The sequence below is a fragment of the Astatotilapia calliptera genome, chromosome 11 (genome assembly GCF_900246225.1).
Source record: "Astatotilapia calliptera chromosome 11, fAstCal1.2, whole genome shotgun sequence".
Lineage (NCBI taxonomy): Eukaryota > Metazoa > Chordata > Actinopteri > Cichliformes > Cichlidae > Astatotilapia > Astatotilapia calliptera.
Window position 1 is genome coordinate 1,490,923 of NC_039312.1, and position 24,616 is coordinate 1,515,538.

At 42.1% G+C, this 24,616-nt stretch overlaps 1 protein-coding gene across 1 annotated transcript in view; it reads left to right on the forward strand.

Moving 5' to 3' along the window:
* The first annotated feature begins 233 nt into the window (after positions 1 to 233).
* The window catches only part of znrf2b (zinc and ring finger 2b), a 50,097-nt gene continuing 25,714 nt past the window's right edge, over positions 234 to 24,616 (forward strand). Inside the window, exon 1 of the mRNA XM_026183373.1 lies at positions 234 to 1,251. Within this exon, the coding sequence (XP_026039158.1) occupies positions 861 to 1,251 (391 nt within the window). The 5' untranslated portion in view covers positions 234 to 860. The remainder of the gene's footprint in view (positions 1,252 to 24,616) is intronic.

Consider the following 24,616-nt stretch of genomic DNA (forward strand, 5'->3'; position numbering starts at 1 on the left):
ACAGATAACGCTACTCAGAAGTACATACAGCATGTAAAATCAACATTAGAGTTTTACATTAACTAATCAGTCATTATAACATAACTTGTGTGATTCTGAATAAGAAGTACTTTTATTTGAGATACCTGAAATGTATATTATTATTTGTGCTTACTTATTTAAATGCATAAATTGCCACTTTGTGGCTATTTAATAACATTAAACTACTGCTAAAGAGGCTTTGGTGCCTGGTGCCTCTGTGATGTGCAGTGGGGAGTTAAACTCGGCAGAGGCTTTATTTTGAAACTTCTGGGCGGAAGTCCCCGTGAGCCTGCCTAGCTTGGCAGCTAGCCTGCGCAGCAAGTCTCCTTGCCGCCGCCGCTAAAACGGTTCAGTGCAGGACTTTCTCCTCCATCACTTCCTTCTACTGAGCAATGTGTTGTGAGGCAGGGGGGTGTGAGGAGCGCCACTCTTCACTGCTTCACGCGGCTCGGGAGCCATGGCGGAGGGGGTACTGAGGACGACCCAGCGGCCGGAGCACAGCGGGTCACCAGGAGCGGCTCAGCGCACAAGGAAGGACCCACGTTCTCACCTGCAGCTCAGCCTCTAGAACCGTTACTGACGGAATACAATGGTGACGTCTGCTAAACTTTTCCGCACATCCCCAGCTTTGGTCACGCGCGGCCGCTTTAACTTTTCACCAACTGGCAGTTGTCGATTCTCGATGGTATCGTAGCGACGCGGAGTTTGGTGTGCTTTTCTCTTCTTCCAGGACCTGTGTCCTGTAAAGCCATCTGCCTCGGGCGGAAATCTGGCGTACTGTCCCGCAGCGAGCTCGCACAGCGCCTCGTTAATATTTCATAGCCGAATCAGAGGTTAACATGGGGGCAAAGCAGAGCAGCCCCACTGCTAACCCAGCTGCTAACGGACGGACCAGAGCCTACTCCGGCTCGGACCTGCCCTCCAGCACGTCCGGCAGCAGCGCTGGCAGGACTGCCGCCCGGGGGGCGAGGTACCACGGTGCGTCCGGAGCCTCCGGACCCAGCACCAGCCAGCAGATCGGAGCCAGGGCCAGGTCTGTTGGGGGCTCGAGTTTAAGACCCCACTCTGGCATTAACATTCCCAACAGCGGCGGGGGCTACAGCTCCCCGGAGTCCGGCGGCAGCAGCCCAGAGGAGGCGGCGGACAGGGAGCGCTCGGGCGGAGGGCAAGAAGTTCCCCGGCTGTTGATTGGATCATTACCAGCACACCTTTCGCCTCATCTGTTCGGAGGTAAGAGCGCAGAGCCGCTCCGCTGCTGCGGTGACGCTGACGCACGGCTGTTTACAGCAGGGTACAGCGGAGAGGTTAGGACGGGGGGCAGTGGTAATCAAACAGGGTTCATTGATCGCTAGAAACGTAGTATTACAGTCAGCTGGTACTACACGAAGCATAACTGATGTGGGCCAGTTAGCGTTATGCCAAGGTGCTCCTCAATCCGAGGGAGAGTCAAATGATCGCAGAGGCGATGAACACACACCGTGTTCGTTACCTCATCGAAACTTTACAAGATTAACGAAAACCAGAGGTCAGCTCCTTCCAAGAAAAATGATCAGACTAAACGTGGAGCAGGTTTAAGTGAATGTGAAGCTCAAATAAAACATGTTTGTTTGGTTACTTTTGCAGTCGCTCTAGAAGCAAGACTCAAATAAATGCCCACATCTGTCTTGGTAAAGTTATCTTTGAATTATAAGTGACAGGAGCAATAATTTGCCCTAATAATAATAAATGATGACATTAATTGAGCTGCATTGATGTTACAAACTGTTCCTCTGGTGTTACTGTTGAGTCTTCAGTATTGAATGTTTGTAATGAATGAAAAAGATGCATTCAAAGGTTTGATTCCAATATGCGATGAACAGGTGAATCCAAAAGTTACGGTCAGGTGGAACATTAAGTGGTCGTCATTAGAGTGAGGAAGAATTATCAGAGATGGGCTTATTGTGTGTCAGTCACAAGTCGTTACCCAGTATTGTCAGTGGTGCCTGTGAATGTGAAGCCTGCCAACTAAATCCTCCCATTATCAGCTAACATTAGAAACCATCAGCAGATACCTGCAGACTAGCTAAGTATGTGTGTAGCCATCAAGATGTCACCCACTGGTTAGTGATGTCCAGTTAGGAAGCCTAAAGCTGCTTGCCATGTGAGGAGGGAGGGGTGGACATTTATTGGCTGATTACATGTCAGTCATGGGTGTTTTGGACCAGGGTTGGGAATGCTGGTTAAAGCTGGCGATGTTGGGCCAGACTAATACAGGGGTTTTAAGAGCGATAGCATTTCAGTATTCCGATACGTTGGGTGTCTTCTTCTCTTTCTGTCAGACACATGAAGCACACAGACACACAAACCATAAACATATTTGCCTAACATTTGTAATAGCCATGAAGTTATGCCCGTGATTGCAGTTATTTATTTACTCGTTTATGCTCTGCCCAGCTCTACAAAAAAATCACAACTTTTTATTCAGAATGATACAAAATCAAAGTTTGAGGCTCTGGAAGGTGTTTCCAAAGGTCACGGCCAACCACTGTTTTCTCAGCAGTGCTGTTAAACCACAGGTATTTGACTGTGTGGCCATTAAAAAAGTGCTGCTTTTTGGCATTTCTGTGTTCACCTTCTAAACTGTCTGCGGTGATCTGACCAGCTCCCCAAACGACTTGTTAAGACTAGTTAATGTGATCCGTGGCACACATCAAACTGTGCAGCTAGCATTTCCTTTTACTGTAAGGGCCAACATGGAGGAAGTTGGTCACCCAGCTGTAACTTCACTGCCAAATATGTTTCTGAACAGTCTTGTGTTTGTGTCACAGTTTTGACTGAGCACAAGTTAGAAAGCTGACTGCAGTTCTCTGAACAGTGTCAGCGTTAATGGTTTTCTGAAGTAAAACGGCGCCTTATTCTAAGCTCGACGTTGTTACAGTGATAATAGAAAAATGATCAAAAAGCGATCCACAGCCTAGCTTAGCTTCAAAGCAGCGCTATGAATTAGACACAGACAGCGATGAAGATGCTGGCCCCTGAGTGAGCGGCTCCTGCTGGCTTTAATAACAAATAATGTGTGATGGTGATGATGACTCATTTGAGCCAAGTGCTAAGATAAACAGCGCGAGCCTCCTTGTGAATGTGCTCTTCTTGGTTTCATTGATCTGCTGTGAGGGCTGTAGTGACTAATCTTCAAGCGCTCTAATGCTTCGTGACCTGAGATTGATCGGGGAACTGGGGCAGAGGTCAGATACACAGCTCGGCATGTGGCACAGAGGGAGTCGGTCTGGGAGCTGATCGTCAGCGCAGGTGAGGATCGGCTGGGTGATGCTCTCGGTGAAAACGATTCGCATGGCGCAGCACATCATCCAGCACGAGCACAGTGAGTGTGTGTGCTTGTGTCTGTTCACAGAAGGAAGACAGAAACGCTGAGTTCATTCGGGGAAGACAATAGAGCCATTTGAGATGCATTGCCCTTCTCCTGGAGAGTATTTAGCAGCAGGCGGTTCAGGCTGGACAGTTTCCAGAAGGCATCATTTTTATATTTATTTACTAGCGTTTGCTGTTGTGTTTGCTGTCTGTCAGAACAGTGACAGGTTTTATGCCTTGATCTGATCATTTTATAATCTATAGCTTAAGCACGCTCACAGAATCTGAAGATGTTAAGACAGATCAAACCAATCCAGGCGAAAATAACCTCAAGTAAAATAAAATCATTCATCTGTCTGATAAAAGTACCTTTTAAGAAGATATTTAAAAGAAGTCCCAGACTCAGCTGGTCTCGTGTCCTCAGGCAGGCCCGGGGGCTCCGGCTGCAAATGCTCTGATAAAAGACCTCTGCCTCAGGACTACTCACCACATGCTGGCTTGTCGTCTTGTGTGTGTGAGGTCAGAAATGTTGGACTGAAAAAGGCCAAGGAGGAAGTAATAACGTGGTTGACACTGAGAGCCGGAAAGTTTAACGTCAGTGATATAAGCAGATCAATGCATGTTAAGTTCATGCAGCTTAAATCATTGCTGCTGTGAAGGTGTGTGAAACGCTCTCTGTATGTTTAACAGTCAAAATAGATCCTGTCTGTGAAACAGATGTTTGTGGTGTGCTGCTCAGAAGTGTTCAGATGATTCGGCTGGTGAGTCACGTAATGAGCGCTGAGCCCCGGAGGGCAAAAACAACACTGCAACTTGTTGGACCCTGACAGTTTGTAGAAGCTGAAGCATGCCAACATTTCATTGGTTTCATTCTTATCACCTCTGAAACGGAGGGAAAAACCGATGTGATAAAACTCGCAGGTATCGTTTGATCCAGGTGCAACTGTTGCTCTCCACTCTCTGTGTTTGTGCAACACTTTGCATTTTATCATTATTATTCATCTCTGACACTTTTCCACAGTGTGTCTTTTGTGCTGTTTATTCCCCTCAGCTGATCACAGCAGATGGCCCCGCCCCTCCCTGAGTGGTTCTTCTGGAGGTTTTTCCTGTTAAAAGGGAGTTTTTTCTTCCCACTGTTGCCAGGTGCTTGTTCATAGGAGGTGGGCATTTACTCAGTATTATTGTAGATAGAGCAGGGCGATATGGCCAAAAATTTTATCACGATATATATTTGAAACTTTGCGATAACGATATAACTGACGATGTAATTGATGCGAGACAAAATACAATTCCACAACTTTACTAGCGCAAAAAAACCATCCATTTATTTTCACTTAAACAAGCAGCTGTTTTTTATGTCAATTAAAGCTTTATAAACATTTAACAGTGCGAATGCAAATTCCTTACTGAAAGTTTAACCAAAAGGCATTTCCAGTAGAAATGGGCTGACATGTCCTGAGCATAACAACAACAATCTTTATTTATAGAGCACATTTAAAAGCCTTGGGCATACCAAAGTGCTTTACATAAAACAATAAAAAATAAAACAGTTCACACATTAACATCAAATACATAAGAGTAACGGATTATGTTCACAGATAAAAGCCACCAATAAGAGTAAACTGCAGCACATAGGTTATAGCAAGGTAAGACTGTACCACCATGATAAAAGACACCAATAATGGAAAGATAGCAGAGAATTTAATACAATACAATACAATAGAAGAAGAAGAAGAAGAAAGTGTGTACATTATTGTACTTTATTGAGCCCCGTGGGGAAATTGCTCTCTGCATTTAACCCATTCACTCAGTGAAGCAGTGGGCAGCCAAATAGGTCAATAGGTCACTGCAAGCAAGCCAGCATTTAACTGGTAGAAAAGGCAAGTTTAAAAAGATATGTTTTTAGCTGTGATTTAAAAGAATGAATAGAATCAGACGCCCGGATGCCAATCGGGAGATTGTTCCACAGCTCCGGTGCAACTAGAGCAAACGATCGATCACCTCTAGATTTCAGTCGAGATCTGGGCTGAACCAACAGTAACTGTGAGGATGACCTTAAAGCCCTAGCAGGAGCATATGGGTTTAAAAGTTCCTTAAGATAGCTTGGTGCAGTGTTATTGGTAATTTTAAAAGTAAACAACAAAATTTTAAATTGAATACGATATTTGACAGGCAACCAGTGCAGATCAGCAAGGACAGGAGTAATGTGGGCAAACTTCTTGGTTTTAGTTAGAATGCGTGCTGCAGCATTCTGAACTGTCTGTAATCTATGTAAAAGGCAAGAGTGGAGACCACAATAAAGTGAATTGCAGTAATCAAGCCTTGACGTTACAAAGGCGTGGATGAGCTTTTCTAGGTCTTTATACGGGATATAGTGCCTGGTCTTAGAAATAAGGCGAAGCTGGTAAAAACTGGATCTGACAACAGCAGACACTTGTTTATCAAGTTTAAATGAGCTGTCAAATAAGACACCCAGATTCCTAACAGTGTCAGAGAAAGAACTAGTGAGAAAACCAAAGGCATCCCGAAGTTTGGCACGAAGGGCATTACTACCAAAAATCATAATTTTGGTTTTCTTATCATTAAGGATAAGAGTATTTGCCAAAAGCCATTTCTTGACCTCACACATGCATTCTCGAAAGCTATTCAAAGACAGAGCAAGATCATCGTTTAACTCGAAATAGATCTGGATATCATCCGCATAATAGTGAAAAGCAATGTGGTATTTCTCAAAGATAGCACTTAAGGGAAGCATGTACAATGAGAAAAGGGTAGGGCCTAACACAGATCCCTGGGGGACACCACAGCAAACAGGTACAGCCGAAGAAGAGGATGTGGCCAAATGTACCGAAGAGAGCCGATTGGAGAGGTAAGATTTAAACCAATCCAAGGCAGTGCCCTTAATGCCTACAGTGTGCTCTAGTCTCGCCAATAGGATGTTGTGGTCAACCATGTCAAATGCCGATGAAAGATCCAATAGCACTAGGACAGAGGGGCGTCCATTGTCAGCCATTAGTAAAAGATCATTGAAAACACGAAGCATCGCTTATTCAGTGCTGTGATGTTGTTTGAAGGCCGATTGAAATTTATCATTTATATTATTCTCATCCAGGAAGGTCTGCAATTGAAGCAGGACCACCTTCTCAAGAATTTTAGCCAGGAAGGGAAGCTTAGAAATCGGTCTATAGTTGGCAAAATCACTATGATCAAGGTTCCTTTTTTTTAGAACAGGTTGAATTATAGCATGTTTGAAAGCTGAAGGTACATAGCCAGAAAGCAAGGAAAAGTTCAATATGGACAATAAACAAGGTCCAATTGCATTAAAACAATCCTTGACTATACGGGATGGAAGAACATGTCCTGAGCATAACCATGTATAATATCCACTGACGTTAAAAAGAGGTGCTTTGCAACATTAAACTGCAGTGTGCCAAATACGTCAAATACGTATTTTTCAGACCATAAGGTGCACGGGATTATAAGGCACAAGAAACAAAGCAGTCAGATAAATCAAACTTTATTAAACTCATTCTTCTTGCTTCCTCCACTTCTGTGCCATTGATTCATTAATGCTGGATTCTATCACAGCTGCTCTATTCCCATGTTGTTGCAGTATATTAATGACTAACCTCGTATTGTGGATGGATTATCTCAGTTGTTCTCCTGACTGAAGTTTGGTCCGTTTACAGCATCCTGCCATGCGATTGCATTTGTCTCTAACCATCAGGAACCTTCATGTTAACTTTTATCGAGTGGAAAAAAGTTAGCATTCATCCTGCAGCTTCACTGTTTATGCTATGCTAACATAGCTGTGTCGCTAGCGATCACGTAGCACATCATTATATACCAGCTAGCCCAACTTCAGTATCCCTACAAACGTCACTGCTGTTTAATTTCCTGTCTTCATTTATGTTGGAAGTGATAGCAGAGCTGTACGTTTGAATTTTTTCAGAAATCTCTCAGTCAGAACATGCAATATCATGCTTAGGTAACTAGCAAAACTAGCAAGCTAACTTCCGCTAACTTCCTGCTAACTTCTAACTCCGTTAAATGTAATAAATTCTGTTTTCATGGATGCCTGGATGTTAAACTTCATAGTTACACCTGGTAAAGCAGCAACACTGTGATGCTGCAGTGTTCGTTTGACTTTGGGACATGAAGCGGACAGAGTCTTGGACCCAGATTTACGAGCACCTTAGTCCGACAAATACGGCAATAACGACGGCCCGCTTGCATATTGTACAAAAAAAAAAGTGCTTTGTTGTGTATCTGATAGACAAACACCAAACCAGTTCCACATCACTGGAGCTGCACCATTTTTACAAACTAATTCTGGTTCATCCGTTTCACTCAACGATCGGCTTTCCCCCTTCTCATTCTCCGTTGCCGCCATGCTTTTTCGGCCATGTGCGTATGAAAACATGCGCGTTTTACTCATATTCTATTGCGATATTTTATTTTCTTATTGTTGCCTAACATTGTACTGGTATTACCGTGAACGGTATGATATGGCTCAGCCCTAGTTGTAGAGTCTTTACCTTACAGTATAAAGTACTTTGAAGCAACCCTTGTTTTGATTTGACACTATATAAATCAAACTGAATGAAACAAATCTGCACTTCAACATCTAGAGAATGTTTACACTGCTACCAGTACAAAGGTACAGTGTGTATTTTGGATCTGGACGGGTCAGTAACAATCCTGCTATTTCAGACTAAAGGCCAAGCGTTTTAGTGTAGTCCAAGTAAAAAAATATGGAGGTGGAAATGATCAGACTCACTTTAAACAATCTGATTATAACAGCCTTTAATGTAAATCAATGTTTTTATTTGATTTGAAAGAGGAAAAACTGAGCAACTGAATTTGACAGTGTCAGAAAACAACCCCTCCTGTGGACACGTTACTGTCTGAAAGCCTGGCGTTGGCACATTTGTCACTGACATTTACACTAATGCTGGTAAACCTGCTGTCAGCTGATCCACCCACATGGTGGTTCCACCTATCAGACTCTATTTAATAATAATATTATTGATTATTATTTAATCTGATTAATAGTAGAGTTAGTAATCACATTATAAGCATATTAAAAGTGTGTTGCAATAATATTTAAAGAGACAGCAGTTATAGTCGAGGCTGTTTTTAAACACTGGATCCAAGAATTTACCTGAGACTGTAAGCAGCAGGTGGATAACATGATGGATGATTTTGTATCTAAACATGAACGATAATATTAATGTTACCGGTGGAAAAGTCTGCATTAAACAGATAAATACGAGGAGAGGGTTCACAGATTATACGTTTCCATCTTCTTTAAGTTGCCGATCTGTTAGTGAATGGGAGCTATCAAATGTTTACAAGGTATGAAACATATCTATATGCATAAATTATTATCAAATAAACCAAGAGATAAAACACTGCAACTTCACACATTCGTAGTAATACAAGAAGCATATCTTTTTACATGAGACTCCCTCAACTTTTGACACATAGCACCAGTGTGTTTCACCATTCTAAGCTTTAGCTTTGACAAAGGCTTTTTCTCCTCAAGACAGCATGCCACTCTGTCTCTCCATCCATTGACCAATGTGCTGAGGATGGAAATGCTGAGAGTCATAATGCCAGGGTACTGAATGAACTGAATCAGGATGTTTTGGTCATTGTGTTTGACAGTGCTCTTCATGAAAAGACCAAATGGAGGAACATCCTCTGGAAGAATAGTACACATCCTTCCTGTAGTGGTGCAAAGACTGGGAGATTTCATGGCAGGAAGCAGAGAAACACTTCTTTGAAACCTGTCGTGTCTGCATTGAAATTTCTACTGCAAGTTAGCGCTGTTCCATATCATTTCATCCATAATACTGAATATAAACTTTTACATGATATAAAAGTTTCTTATCAATATATTAATTACAGAGTGACCATGTGTTTACGTTCTCTGGATGCACAAACACAAACAGATAGCAGACAAGTCCATGCATGTCAGTCAGCAGCGGCTCTGATGAATTATTAAACTACTCCAAGAACTTCCAACAAAGCACAAAGATTTGTGCACAATATGGAAGAAAATTGTTCACGTTAAAGATGGAAACTTGTTTCATCCACTGAGGTGGAATCGCTGTCAGGTCCAACCAGGAGGATACGCCAGCAAGCTGGTGATCGTGATAGAACTTGGAGGCTGTCTCACCACCTCTACCTACACCTACTACCAGCTGTGTCTGCATCAGTGCTTCAGACTGCGATCGTATATTTCAGTTATTAGGAAAGAGGAGGTGATTGTTGCATGATGTGAGTGGATGACATGTGGGCTTTGCATAACATGCTGTGGTGTTTACCTGCAGTTCATTCAGAGCAGCAATCAGACCTACATCACAGGAGCAGATTGAACCTGTTAAAGAAAGAACTCCCTCATTATCATCCACAGGGAGAACATGTTCATGTATCAGAGAATTTGAACTGATTTATTTGGACTCGCAGGTTTTAGTTCAAAATAGAAGAGAGTCGAAGAGAAAGAAAAACAGCACACACACTGTGGTGATCATTGCTTTCTGCACAGGCTTGGCTCATTTTAAATGAGTCTGAGCCAACCCGCCTTCCCACCGACTTCCTACTTGAATTTGTCTGTGAGCGGGAGGAGCGAAACAAACGGTACAGTATCTGTAAAACCTGTGAACCAAACGTTTACCATTTCGGTACATTTTTCGTAGTACCTTTAGTCTTTATTATTTTGGCGCTGTATGTGAGTGCATGTGAGCGTGTTTACTAAAACAAACACATTCATGCACCGAGCACCACACACACGTGTCAGGTTGTGTGCACAGGTTGTTAGTGCGAGTGTGAGTCAGCAGACAGGAGTGTAATAATTAACTTGGCTCGTTCAGTATCCTTCTTCTATGATGGCCGCATGCATGGATCAGTAGTGTGCACACACATGCACACACATTTAAACTTGTCTGCAGGCTGTGTTAGCAGGTGGCGTGATGGCTTTATTAAAGGTGCTGGATCTTCATTTAAAGAACAGACTGGTGGATATGCAGCAGAGCAGCTTTGCCACACTCAAGCCAAAAACAGTGTGGAAGAGTCTGTTTTTGCTGAAGAGTATGCAACGCTGACAGAAATGTAATGCAAATGAGGAAGAGAGCTTTAAATAACATGGTCTGATGAGCAGCATAACACATTCATGCTGTTTGTCTCAAACACAAACGGATGTGTTTGTTTCTTAGTGTCAGAACCACAGACTGTATATAAAAGATGGACATAGCTGCCGTGGCACTATGAAACGAGCCGATGGTTTTGGCCCCTGTATTTTTGAATGTCACTGTTGGGCCAGTGGGTGAGATTAGATATTAAAAATTAAATTTGATAATGCTGTCAATCTTGGTTAGCAAGCTGCATTCATAACATCTTTGCTAATTGGCATTTGCCTGAATAGCATATTCACCCCTAAAAGCCGTCGGGGTGAGGACTAGAGTACGACATTGCCTAGATGTTGTATGGAATTGCACTTTGTGAATACTTGTGCTATGGAGGTAGAAGTTAGCTGTTGTGTAGTGACCCGTGTTTGTTTTTTGTCCCAGACTGTGTGGTGTAATAGTTTGTGAATTTAAGTGGCTGTTTCCTGCCCCGATTACAAACACCACGCAGCATTCTGACATTATTTGTGTTCCTGCAGAAAACCTTTAAAGTGGGATCAGTCAGTAATGGAGCCTCTTTCTGCCAATCCAAGCAAGCAGATAAAAGCTGCCATGTATGCTCTTTTTTTTTTTCAGTACCTGCTCTGCTCAGCTCAACTCAGTTTTTTCAGGGTTTGCATTAGGTGGTAGTACCAGCCTACTCAGCTGGGGTTCCAAGGCGATCCAGAAATGTGACCTCAAGAGACTGCATGCCACCGATTGGCCAGTACGCAGCGTCAGTCGATGATTCATGAGAGTGACTTCTTTACAGAAATCAGAACCGCCATTTTTGAATCCCGGCAACAAGGGAAACAGCTGCAGAAAGTCAACACTGTGTCCAAGCAGCAGGTATACCATCGCCTCGAGCTCCTGCTTTGTTGTGTGTTTGTGTTGCATACAAAGATGTCACAGGCTAGGGCTGTTCGATATAACCATATATATCGGATGACGATATAAAAACGTCTGTCGTTTCATTTTACGCTACCGTTTGTTTCGTGGTGTCGCAAAATAAACTGTTTACGGCAACATTTGTTCATGGTTTTGATGTCACTGTGGTTATATTAATTTCTTAAAGTTCTCTCTTTCTCTTATATTTAATATAACCACACCACGGACGGACAAGCGCCTGTTTTTTATGTGTTGTGGTTAGCAACCACGACGGTAACACCATCGCGTGTCCGCATGTTTATGTTCCACATAAACCTTTCACAATAAAGCTCAAGATCCTGCTGAGACTTTTCAAAATAAACCCAATCACGTGAAAGATGCAGATTATTTATGGATGAGAATTAAAAAAGAGCCGCCAGGTGCTAAAAAATAAAGCTTAGACTCAAACTTTAGAACAGGCTTTCCCCCGCAGCACGCCGTGTAATAAATACTCACAAAGAAACGGCGCCGTTACAACTTATGTCTAAAAATGTATCGTTTCATGCATCGGTTACAACACTCGACTCAGCTACACGACGCGCAGCTGGAAACACTTCACGCAGGTCGAGCTGCCCGAGATTCACAGAGTTTACAGAAAATGTTACATTTCTGTGATTTATATCGTTATTGGGCGATAGATGTCTTATATCGGGATATGAGACTTTAGTCATATCGCACAGCCTCATCACAGGCTTTTGGACACATTGCTATAATGACCTCACGCACACATGAGCTACTCAGTTTTAATGGAAAGCGGCCATAACAGCTGAGGAGGTTCTAGTGGAAAAGAGATTAGAGTGGATCCCAGCTGAAACACCTACCAGCAAATCTGCATATTCCAGCCTGGTCTCAGTTGAAGCACACGTTTTATTGACGCTCCCAGAGAGCAGCCTTTATGTGCATCCTTTTTTTCCCAATAAGCTACTTTTAGTGATTGCACTTTAATCTGAAGTTTGAGTCTGATTGAGCCAGGTGCCAGCAGCAGTAGCTGCTTAACATTTAACAATAGCTAAAATAAAATAATCTTCTATTTTTGCAGGATCTGCACAATATTGTCTCATAATAACACTAAAAATGGGTTTCTACCTGGGATGTTGTCTTGGGTGAAGCTTCTTAACCAGCTGCTTAAAGTCCTGTTTGTCAGTCATTTCCATCCACCCTTTGCTCCTCCTGTGATATGGAGCGCAGCTAGCGAGGGTTCCAGCGGTGTTTGGTCATGTGTTTACATTTTGGTTGCATCTCACCAGCTGCTAGCGTCTCCTTTGTATCCTGGTTTTACTCGTCACTGTGTTTTTGCCTGAAGTGGTCAAACGTGTTTGTTGTTTCCACCTAAAGGTAAAATACTTTGCATGTTTTGCTGGGCTTTGTTGGAGGCTGTTGATCGCTCCCTTTTAGGTACTCAAGCTGATACTTGGCTCTCAGACATGCCCAGACTTGTGTTGTTGTTGAGCGCACTAGGGAGTGCAAAGCCATATGACATAATAATTTGACATTTTTATGCTATTTAAAAATGTGTATTGTCACAGATGATATGGCTCAAACTATCCAGTGCATGTAAGGTTCTCGATTCCAACGAGCAGCGGTCATTTTTCACAAACCACAGCACAACTACTGACTGAGAACTTCTGTGCGGCTGATTCAGTTATATATTAAAATCCTCACTGCAAAAAGAAAAGAAAGAAAAAAATATTTGTTTTTACAAAATATTTTTCAAAAGTCCTGTAACTTTCTGCCAGGAGTACAGCGCTATACAAATGCAGGCCATTTTACAGACTTTTAAATGCTAAAACAGAAAATTCTGTAGACTGGCAGCATGTTGGTCTGTGCTGCTTACAGATAGTCCCTTTAATTTTAACATGTTTTCTGTACCATTAACGGACCTTTCTGTAATAGTAAAATGTGAATACTACCATTTACAGCTGTTTCCTTTCACTGTAACTCTTTAAATATACGTTACAGTTACAACCTAATGCACCCTTTGCTCAAAAATCCTTAAATTAATCTGTGCTTAGTACACAACATGACTCGTGTGTTTAATGTGAAATATCCTTTTATTCTTCTCAACTCAAAAACGATACCAAAATATAACGACAGAATCCATTTTACCATAAAATGACTAAACAGCTGATACATGAATAATAAATATCAAAGTCATAATCTTTACAATTTGAGCATTTTATTTTTCCTGATGTCAGTTTGTAAATTTCTGCATAGTTCATATACATGTACAGTTTTCATCAAACAGGATGCCTCACACACATTTACACACATTTCATTTAACAATATGGAGAGCACCTTAAACTAGAATCATGGCTGTGGTTGTTTGTTTTGTGGTTGTCTGTATAACGTCCAGTATTACTTGTGTACGGCCAAAGAACACATTGATATCTGACACACCAGCAGCATCTGTCAGTGGCATTTAATGCGCTGGTTTGTGGCATTTTGGGGCTGATGCAGATGCAGGTTTTATGGGAGTAAAAAAATAACAATATTCATATTTCAGCTACACAGAGCCGTGAAATATGAGATACTACTTGTGACCTACACGGATTGCATTGCCCATTTTGTCCTCTGTCATTCTCCTCCAACTACAAAGCTCCTGTTATTCCACTTCACTAACATGTCTCAGAGTCTTTGTTTTGATGTATTGGGTGTATTCTCCTGTCCCCACAACATGTTTCCCCCCATCCTCTGTCACCACCAGCACGGGCACCTTGTCGGACTTTTACTTCACCTTAATAGCATTAGCCTTACTCGTCTGAGTATCCTGAGCATGAACATTGTTAACTTTTAGAGCCCGACAGATTTATTGGCAGGCTGATGTTATCAATCATTAGAAACTATTATCCTGTCTGTCAGAGCTATTGCAGCACGGCTGCCCCACCCTGAACCTGGTTCTGTTCATCCCACTTTCACCGAGTGTTTGCTCGTAGGGGTCGTCTGATTTTCTCTGTATTGTTGAGTCTTACAATATAACCTGCCTTGAGGTGACTATTGGTGTGATTTTACCACTGTTAGGTTGAAATTGTTAAATGTTGTCATTGTGTTACTTAAATTTGTAAGTCTTGGTTCAAACTGTATGATCAAAGACACTCCTGTTTCTATTGCCCTCCCCAGTCTGTAGAATGGTGGGGAGGCTGTAGTGTTTTATTACAGGCACAGCTATGTGAGGCTTCTGTTTTCTTGTTTAGTAAACTTCCTGCCTTTATGACCCTTTTGGTGAGCAGGAGGTCACACAAACGCACCCCCAAACACACACACACACATACATGCTCACACACTTTTGCAATGCTCCTTTTTGTGTTGAGTTTTGTTGTTGTTCTTAGCACAGGTCCATTGTTGGTCGACACAGACTCGATACAGGAGGGCGTTTATATGTGCATGGCTTCAGGTTCCCTTCTTGTGTGTAAGAGTTCCTGAAGCAGCAAAGACAGAGAAAGAAGCCACCAGGTATGCTCCATCTCTACAGCAGTCCTGGACAGTTGTTCCACGCCATCATTAGGCTGCTGCTACTTGTTCTTCTTTTGGCTGTTCTCTTCAGACCGGCTCAGCTGTCTCATCTCACTCTGTCCCTAGCATCCTCTTCTGTCACACTAAACCTCTGCACGTCCTTTCTTACTACAAACATGAACGTCTGCTGTGGTCCTCCTCGTTTCCTCCTGTCTCATAGCTGCATCTTCAGTATCCTTTGGCCAGTATATCCACTATCCCTTCCCTGTCTGCCAACAGTAGCACAGTTTCCATCGTTAACCTGTAAACCAACAGCACCAGAGGCGGTTGTTGTAAACCTGGGCTCAAACCAATCCAATGTTGAAATGTCATTCTTTATGATCCGCACTGGCCATTGTTTTACACCCTTACTGGCACAACCCTTCCCATTTATCCGGGCTTAGGACTGGCACTAGGAGTGCACTCGCTTGTGTGCAGTAAGGCTGCCATAGAAAGGTCCAGAACTCGACATTATATCAAATTAGAGAAAAACACCTTATTGCTGAAAGTGGTTGCACTCAGTGTGTCCAGAGACATCCTGACATAGTCGTAGTGCGTACCTATATAGTTTGAGGCATCTGTAGAATTTCTCTCACTATGTGCAAGCTGTAAACTCATGAAGGAAATGGCCACCTATTGATTATAGTGTGGCTATAACTCTCAATCAGTTTGATAACATGCTTGGCAGCAGAGAGGCACAGTTCTGAATTGTACCAATCTCTAGCTTCATGCAGATACTGACTGGACTGTGACCAGGTGGAGAAATTGGATTTTAGGACCTTTGAGAGACTTTTATGTGGGCAATCAAAGATATCCCATCTCCAACTCGGCTATTCTCCTGCTTCTTCCTGTATGCCAGTGAAAAGCAATTATAGTGGGGTCAAAGGTCTTAAATATTGCACGGGGTTGTAAATTCTTTGCTTCTCTACCTGTCTCTTTACAACAATAGAAATGCCAGCTACTGTCCACAGTGCATAGACAGTGCATTTGTATGTCTGCAAAAACCTATAAGAGCCAGTCTCACCTCTGCAGCATTGTTCCGATAAATGATTCACTTTGTCTTTTAAATTTGGTCTAACAACCGCAAGACACATTAGTCAGATCTCTGCATATCAACACAGGCTGATTTTTATAACATTTTAAAGAAGAAACTTTGGTCTTTCTAGATATTAAGTAGAGCAGGGACGACTTTGTAGCTGTGAATCCACAACAAGTGCTAAAATGAAACAGGTGCATTGTTACAGCAGGCCCGACTGCAAACAGCACATGCAGCATCTGTCCCTGTGTGACCTGGTTAAACAGCACAGTATCTCTGCGCTCCTGTGCAACACTGAGAGTCACTTTAGTCACATTCTGACCGGTAAGATCAGTGGTTATAAAATGTGATCAAACTGTTTTTTGATTTGTTTGTAGTTAAAGTTCACAGAAGCTAAACATGACAGAAATCAGAGGTTGCCGTGACGACTGTGAGGAGGAGGTGCTTTCAATCAATCTAAGATTCTTTGATGTTTGGTGATTCCTAATGAAGTCATTTCATTTCGGGTTTACTTAATATTTTCAGATGTGCTTACGATCCAGCTGATGTCCACTCACAATGCTGCTGACTCTGTCTGTAAATAGGTTACCTGAAGAAATCCCTCTAATAGGACATCACATTCTTATTCTGGGAACTAGCAATGATTAGTGTTGACAGAAGCCTCCTGTCTTGCTGTTGTACACAAAGTCTCCTTTGCTGTCAGTGGCCTGATGCACTTGCTGGGACATCTTTAGCTGCAGAGGGATGAAGGTCTTGTTGTCCTAAAGAGGACAATAAGCCCTTTGGCCAGGAGACCCTGAACTGCCTCCCATCAGGTACTGTGTGCTTTGAACTGTGGCTTTCACTACCTGCTTAGATTTAGACATTGTTTCCCACCAGGTTCGATCCATGTAAAAACTACACAGATCTAATGAAGTAGTGGTAGGATTCATTACTGAAAAGGTTACAGAGTCGTTTCTAAAGCTGTGGGACTCCAGTGAACCACAGTGGGAGCCGTTCTCTACAAATGCCAAAAACATGGAACAGTGGTTCACAAAAGACCCCAGAACATCATCCAAACTGCAGACCTCACTTGCCTCAGTGTTCATGGCCATTTGTTGCTCATCTGTTTTCTGCAAAGACCTAAAGCCAGATTGGAGCTGACAGAGAAACCCCTGCAGACACAGACCAGTCCCTGACAGTCATCTTTTTCCATCCTTGCTGTCATTATTCATGCACAAGGACACGGTGATCTAAGTCCTACACACTCTCTGCTCCCGAGATTGATAATATTGTGTCTTTCTGGAGAAATGTTTAACATGTCAGCATGAAGGTTCAGATGATTACACATCACAGGGGCTCAGTTCTGTGGTCAAGTCAGTCCAGGTTAGCAGAAATCTACCTTGAAGAGATAAGCTATCAGCTACTTAACCTGCTTTCTTAATCTGCGCCTTCATCTGAATACAGCAGCAGATGTGTTTTGGTGATTAACTGCATGGATGTGACGTCAGCCACAGGTTTGTAAAAAGGTGTTGTGAAGCTTGGATTGGGTTTCCTGCTGACCTTTACGCTGTAAAATGTCCACAGGACGAGGAGTTTCTCCACACTCTTATCCAGGAGACTCTTGAACTGAAACCTTGATGAAATAAACATCTGGAAGTTTAAGGTATCATCTCATGTTGAAGTGGTTGACTCCGACAGTGATTTTGTATAATTTGTAATCTCCACAATGATAAGAGTCATAACGGTCTCATTTTTAGAAGGGACTGTCCTTGTGACTGTTAGCTGATAACTTGGCACTTTCCCCCCTTCTGGTGTAAATATGGGAACTTCTGGATCCAAAAATCAAGCAGAAGCCAAAACAGTAATGTTAAGGCTTCAAAATGAAGAGTCAGAGCAAGTTTGTGCTACAATTACATATAAAATTACATATTATTATTATTGACATGATTTGATTGATTGTTAGTCATATCGTTCACAAAAAGGGTTTCATAGTACCAGAAATCTATACCGTTAGCTTAGTACCATATACTTAGAAAGCAGCTGGATTCTTGTGAGATGTCACATAAGGTTTCGTCTGGCTGGCTTCAAGCTGTGACCTCTGTGAAGAACTACTGGACAAACTAACATTAGACTTTGTAACCTTTGTTCTGCACGCAGCTGATTTCTCACCGACCTTGAATTCTGTGTGGAGTTCTGCTTTTTTTATACGTTTCAGTGACTATTTGCATCCTGGCATTTGGTTGTGTTGAACAGCAAAACTCATTACCTGACTGAAAATATTTAAATATCTCCAAATACAGCATAGTTCTGGCTGCAGAGCTGGGGTACTTTGGAGCAATGTATTGCCTTTCCTAAATTCTCTAGTTAGAAATGCTGGAAATACTTTAGTCACTGGGATTAGCAGCTGCTAACCGCTCGGTGTTTAAAGCTGGCCTACATGAAGAACTTTGTACCTAGAAAGAGCAACCACAGTGGGATAAAGAGCTATGTTACTCAGTTTCTCCTGAACAAACTTGTAACATTTTTGTAGTTTGGGTGTAAACGTCTCCACCATTCAGAACACTTTCCAATGATTCTAGTCACACTGTAACGGGCAGAGGACTTGCTGCTCTGCTTGAACACACAAAGAGTTTCAGAAAACACGCCTCATTCTGTCATTCAGCTTAGGCAGGTTAACTTTTCTTGAAATCTTCAAACATTTGCAATAGCAAGACATTTTTTTCCACAGCAGCATGGTAGCGTGACCAAACCCCACATCAGTATATTTTGTAAATGTCCGAGCCTCTTCTTCCTGCAGAGATTCTGCACCTCCTCGCCATCTTATTCGATAAATAGGCAGGTGTCAGCTGGACAGGTGCCGATCCTGCAATCTCTGCCCATTGTGCCTCAACGTACCTCCTGCTGCATGAAGACGAGCACTTAAAGGCCAAAAACCCCAGAACAGCCACATTTGAGTCGCATCATGCACACAGACTCTTTGTTTTATTTTACTCAGAGAGGCAAACTGCACATAAAGAGAAACTGAAAGGAAACTGTTATGATGAATGTAACCCTATGCCCTGTTATTTCACAGTGGAGTCTTTGACAAACAGAATCATTTACTTTGTCATCTATTTAACTATAAAGTGATGACCTTAATAATCGGACTTATTGTTTCACTAAGAATAGGTTTATTCTTCAACCAGGATAATATATTTGATGTCTCTGCTGTGTTATCAACCTGCAATATTATCACAGATTGACCAGAGTAGTAATGTCTTTGTTTGTTTGTTTCATTTTCATGATCCATAGTCTACGACCCAAGTAAATTCAACTTTTTCCTTCAGTAAAGCAAAGAAACGTTTTCATATCACTGCATGTCAGCAGTACATCTGTGACCAGCCACTAGATCTGTTTTACAGCAGCCATGTTAATATTTAATAATAAATAAACTCAGGTGACTAATCACATTAATCAAGGCTATGGTTCAACATGGAATAAAACTTGTTTCGTTGTCATTAACAGCCTATTCTGTCAGCACAACCATCCACGGTTCCAGAGCTTAGAGTATTTGCAGTGTTTGCCAGCCTTTATTAAACACACATAAAAGAACCACACATTTAACTTTAAAGTCCAACACGTGGAAAATAGATTTTATTGTACAAACAGGAGAAATATGCAACATCATGTGTGTGAAACTGCCACATCTGTGCACAGCTGTGCAGTGTGGATAGATTAGAGGAATATATTTATAATACTGGTACGAGTGTTTCACTGAAGATCGTTGATATGGGTGTACTGCTTCACAGTGTTGTCCTTTCACCTTGAGTAGTTGAACAACCTGTAATCTCTAAGCTGATGCATAGTCCTCTAAATACTGAATGTTAACTTAGGGTGACGTTTCTGGCTACTCGATAAATGCAAATCAGAGGTTCATTGTCCTTCGAGTTCTCTTTGGAGTGGCAGTGATTTCTCAGAAACATATCCGTGGTGGACCTGGGAACATTGTGACTGTAGTAGAGCAGGTAGTGTACACTCCACCGACTCCACTTTGCACTGTGTTATATTGTTCTTGGTCTTATGGCTGCCACAAACGATTGTTTTGATAGTCGACTAGTCGGTGATTATTTTTGCGATTAGTCGACTAATCAGATCATCATCCATTCAACGTAAAACGTACAGCTTATTGCACCAGCAGCATCTGCTCTTATATAACTATCATTAGCTTACAGCTTTAAGTGTTTCAGGTGCTAGCTAAAAATAAAGACAAGATGATAGTTTATTAAATTTTAATGAAATTTGCAGATTGTTTCGGTGGAGTTTAATAAACTCAGCCGTCTGCTCCTTGCTGTCTAAAATATAACAGGACACCGGAGTAGATTCTCACACTTCTGATAATCAGCTGTCTGCTTGACGTTTATTCAGCTGTGTAAAAACTATAACTTTAATCTCAGACAAACAGATTTACTCAGGAACAAATAAAACACTGAAAAAAGCCAAACAACATTTTTAAGTTATCTAAACGACTTATATATCATGTTTAACCTGAATAGCGAAAGACGGCGGTGGGTTTGAAAACGATTTGCCGGGAGTCCGGTGTTCTCACGGCGCTAGTGAGCCTAGCCCCCGGCTAACTATCGAGCTGGTGGGTAGCAGACGCCTCCGAAAACGTCGGAGCGCTTTTGAAAATATGCGGTGTCCTGATAAACTGAGCAGATATTTGAGGTTTACACAGCTACATTCTCACCTGATAATATGTTAAACGTTTATTTTGTGACCCAGAAAGAATAATAAGAGTAATATTAAAACTAACCAACTGCCACCATTGTTGGAAACTGAGCTGGGCTGCGATGGGCCGCGCTATGAATTCTGGGACACAGTTTCTTCTTCTTTGGTGTTTAACGGCAGCTGGCATCCTTGTACATGCAGTGCTGCCATCTTCTGTTTCAGTCCGTTATTACACTCTCAGCTTCAAACGACGTGTCGACTATTAAATTAATCGTTGACGATTTTGATAGTCGACGTAATCGTGACTAGTCGACTAATCGTGGCAGCCCTACTTGGTCTACATTTTGGATTTATGTGGCTGAACAGTTTTGCGTTGCTCCTGCAACAGTGACAGTGAAGATGATCTTATATCTTACTGCTCATGATTTATACAGTCTATACTGCATCTGATAGTGTGTGAAGGGAAATCACAGAGAAAATGAAAGTGGCTTTTAACCGTCTTGTTCTTCTAGTACACACGGTTCTCCCCTCATACTCCTTCCACATGTGAAGCATAAAGAGACAGTGTTTGCCACGGTTTTGTGTTGTTCTTTTAACCCCCCCTCATGCTGTTATTCTGAGGGCAGTCCATCTGCTGATCTCAGAGGGCAGATGATTAACAGCACACAGCACCTGCTGAAACCTTTCCTCACACTTTGACTTGTAAGTGGAAACAGCGGAAAGCCCCTTAAAGCCCACAGAGGTTTATGGTAGTGGTGGTGTGTTTGTGACAGATAAGACAGTCTCAGGTGCTCGCAAATACTGCATGTATTCACAAGATGGGAAATAAGTGCAGCCATTCAGTACTCCATCTATGAAGCAGTCACTTACTTTTATTACGATGCTGACCTCTAAAGAGCTTCTTTTTTGCTGTTTCACATACATGTAATGGTTCTTTATGACACAAAATCTCCTGGTTTAGAGAACTTTATTTAGTTGTTTCATTGTGACAACAGTTTCAGTGTTCTGACCCGTCTGTCTGCTGGCTGATGTTAGCTCAATGCAGCGTGTAAGCCAACACAGAAGCTATCTCACATAACAACATACGGTATTAAAGCTCAGCTAGTTCATCCAAACTTCCAGGGCCGATCTGGTAACGTAGTTGGCCATTTTCAATCTGCTAACTCTAACTAACCAACTAACTCTGCCAGATTCATCTAGCGTAATCCAGCTAGCTGGCTAACTCTAGTTTGCTTGCTATCGTCAAAGCTAGCCAAATCAAGTCAACAATAGTTGAGCAAAAAGAACCTGACCACGGTTTTACACGGTGACCCGACGCCAAGTCCTCCTCGTGCTCTGTGTTTGCGTGTGATACTAATATTTACTGAGGGGAGGACAGAAAGACTCAGGCTGACGTAACAAGAAGGCAGTGCTGCGTTAGACAGGAGCACTGCCTCGCATCGTCTCCACTACATCCAGCTCTTTCCTCAGCAAGCATGTTTATTTATACCCCTGTTGTTGCTGCTCTCTCCTGCCCACTCTTCTCTATATTCTTTTTATTCCAGTCACTTCCTTTTTTACCCTCTGCCTTGGAGTGAAAGTGCCAGTAACATGAACTATATATACATCAATGGGTCAACAATTCTTCAGCCCAACTATCAAAAGAATGACCCTCAGTGGTGTCCAGCATCAGTACAGCTCTGCTCCCTCACAGCTTTCTGTCTCAGGAGGACTCCCTTGCATTTTATCTAGATCCACTTACATACTTTGAAACATTTAGACTCCCCGATCACATCAATTTATTTTTAGTGTTCTGCATGTTTTAAATACCTAAACCCCGAAGTCTAAGGAACGACTGTATTTTCTTCAAGACATTTCACCTCTCAGGTGATCGATGACCCTGGTGCAGGTGGTACATGATCAATATGGGTTAATGACCCTGTTAAGGACAGTTCCCTTATATAACAGGGACTCTCCACCATTTGGTTTTAGAACGGAAAAAGCTGCTGGGATGAAAGATGAAATGTCTTCTTTCCAAGCGCTTATACTATCATGACCTGGATGACTGAGAACTTCCACAGACATAAACCCAAGGTTTCAAACGATCTGAGTATTTGTTGGCCAAGAGAGAATCAAAGCCTGTCTTATGCAGACTGCCTGTAGCTACTTTGTTACTTGGAGCCGGCGTAAGTTCCTCATTCAGTTATTTCATTATTGATTCATGCAGAAGTATTATTTCAGTCAAGTATGTTTCCATTACTGAGGATGGTTACTGCAATGAGGAGATGGGCAAAACAGCAGGTGATTATCATATGTCAGTGCAACTAGATCCGTATTAATGTTAACAGCATGAAGGAGCTCACAAGGCTAATATTGTTTCCTTCCTTTTTGTTTTTGTAATTGCTGCTCGTTCCTTGAAATGCACTTTCTGTGCAAGTTAAATCACCAAAATTCATGGTGCAGTCAAACAGTTTTGCAACTGTGTCCATAAAAAGCAAAAATCAAAAAAAAAAGCTAATTTAAAGTTTGTAATCTCTGTGGAATTCAGGCTGCTTGTGATCACAGAGTGATGTTAGAGAGCGGTCTCTGTGTTGTACAGCCGGGCCCATAAGTGTTTAAACAAACCATTTTTGTAATCTTGCCTGTGTACAACACCTCAGTGGATCCAAATCAAACTATCGAGTGCAGACCTTTTCTCTGGCCTTGGTTCACGAGCCTTAGGTTCTATGTATTTATGAATCTGTATGCTGGCCTCATTCCCCAAACTGTCAGTTCAGGTGGCAAAGAAGAGCAGTGAAAAAAGACAAAGGGGATTTACTTGGTCATGATTGATTACCAGTTTCTTATCCCTGCCAGTTCTCAGCTTAAGAATCTGCCTAGCTCTGGAAAACCTGACGTTAATATTAAAAGGACTGTGAGCAGTGGTGTTCATGCATATGCTGATGGATTCATGGAAGGCGTTTGTGTACAATGAGCTGGGCTACTGAAGTGCAGCCACACCGGTTGGACAATCAGTGAAGAGATCAATAAAATGCCGATTCATAAATCCCTTTTAATAGCATGGTGTGCAAGATGTGCTGACACAGGGACTACAGGAGAGCCGAGTTAAGGACAGTGGGTAATGAACACAGGGCTCAGGGATGCTCTCCAAACAGCAGATTAGATGGGAACAAAGATATGGTGCTTATATAGTCAAAAGTGTGAAGCATTCTGGGTAACAGTGCGTGAAGTTTTGAGTCTGTAGCCAAGAAGCTGCTGGCTCGCAGCTTTTCATGGTAGTCTTTGGACTTCAGTCCAGTCTGCTCCCTCACTCACCACAAGCCCTCATAACATTAACCTTTGTAACATTAAAGTGGCGACAAAAGTGGAACTGATTACCCGGGGCCCCAATGGTGGGAAGGGCCCTTGCAAGCCTAGAATGAAAAATTTGGGTTTGTTTTCATTTTTCATTTCAAAGTAATTAGTGTCATAATGAAGTTTCCGCAATAAATCAGTCGTGTAAATGAACTTTAATTCCAAGAAGTAGTGGAGACACTCATTTTTACCCAGGTTGGTTTAGTCCATCCGGAGCTGGACTGGCGTTTAGGTGTTATGAATTTATTCTAGCCGACATGCTGATGTGCACTGTGACTCATGTCTTTCTCTAAGAAAGCAAAATCATATGAAATAAAGCAACTGAGGGAAGTTGGCTGTTAACAAATTTCTATCAAAAGAACGGTGAGCACAGCAAAACTAACAGTTGTTAAAAACAATGAGCTAGTGTCATCTGTAACACTGTATTCATCAAATTCACACAACCTAACACCAAGAAACACACAAAATGTGAGAAACAGCTAGAGCAGGTCCTTCTCCAAATGATATGACATGAGGTGAGCTCATGTAGTGGCAACTAAAACCAGCAAGGACGACGTGAGTAAGGCACAAACCCAGTTTTATCTGATGCATTTTAACATACTGC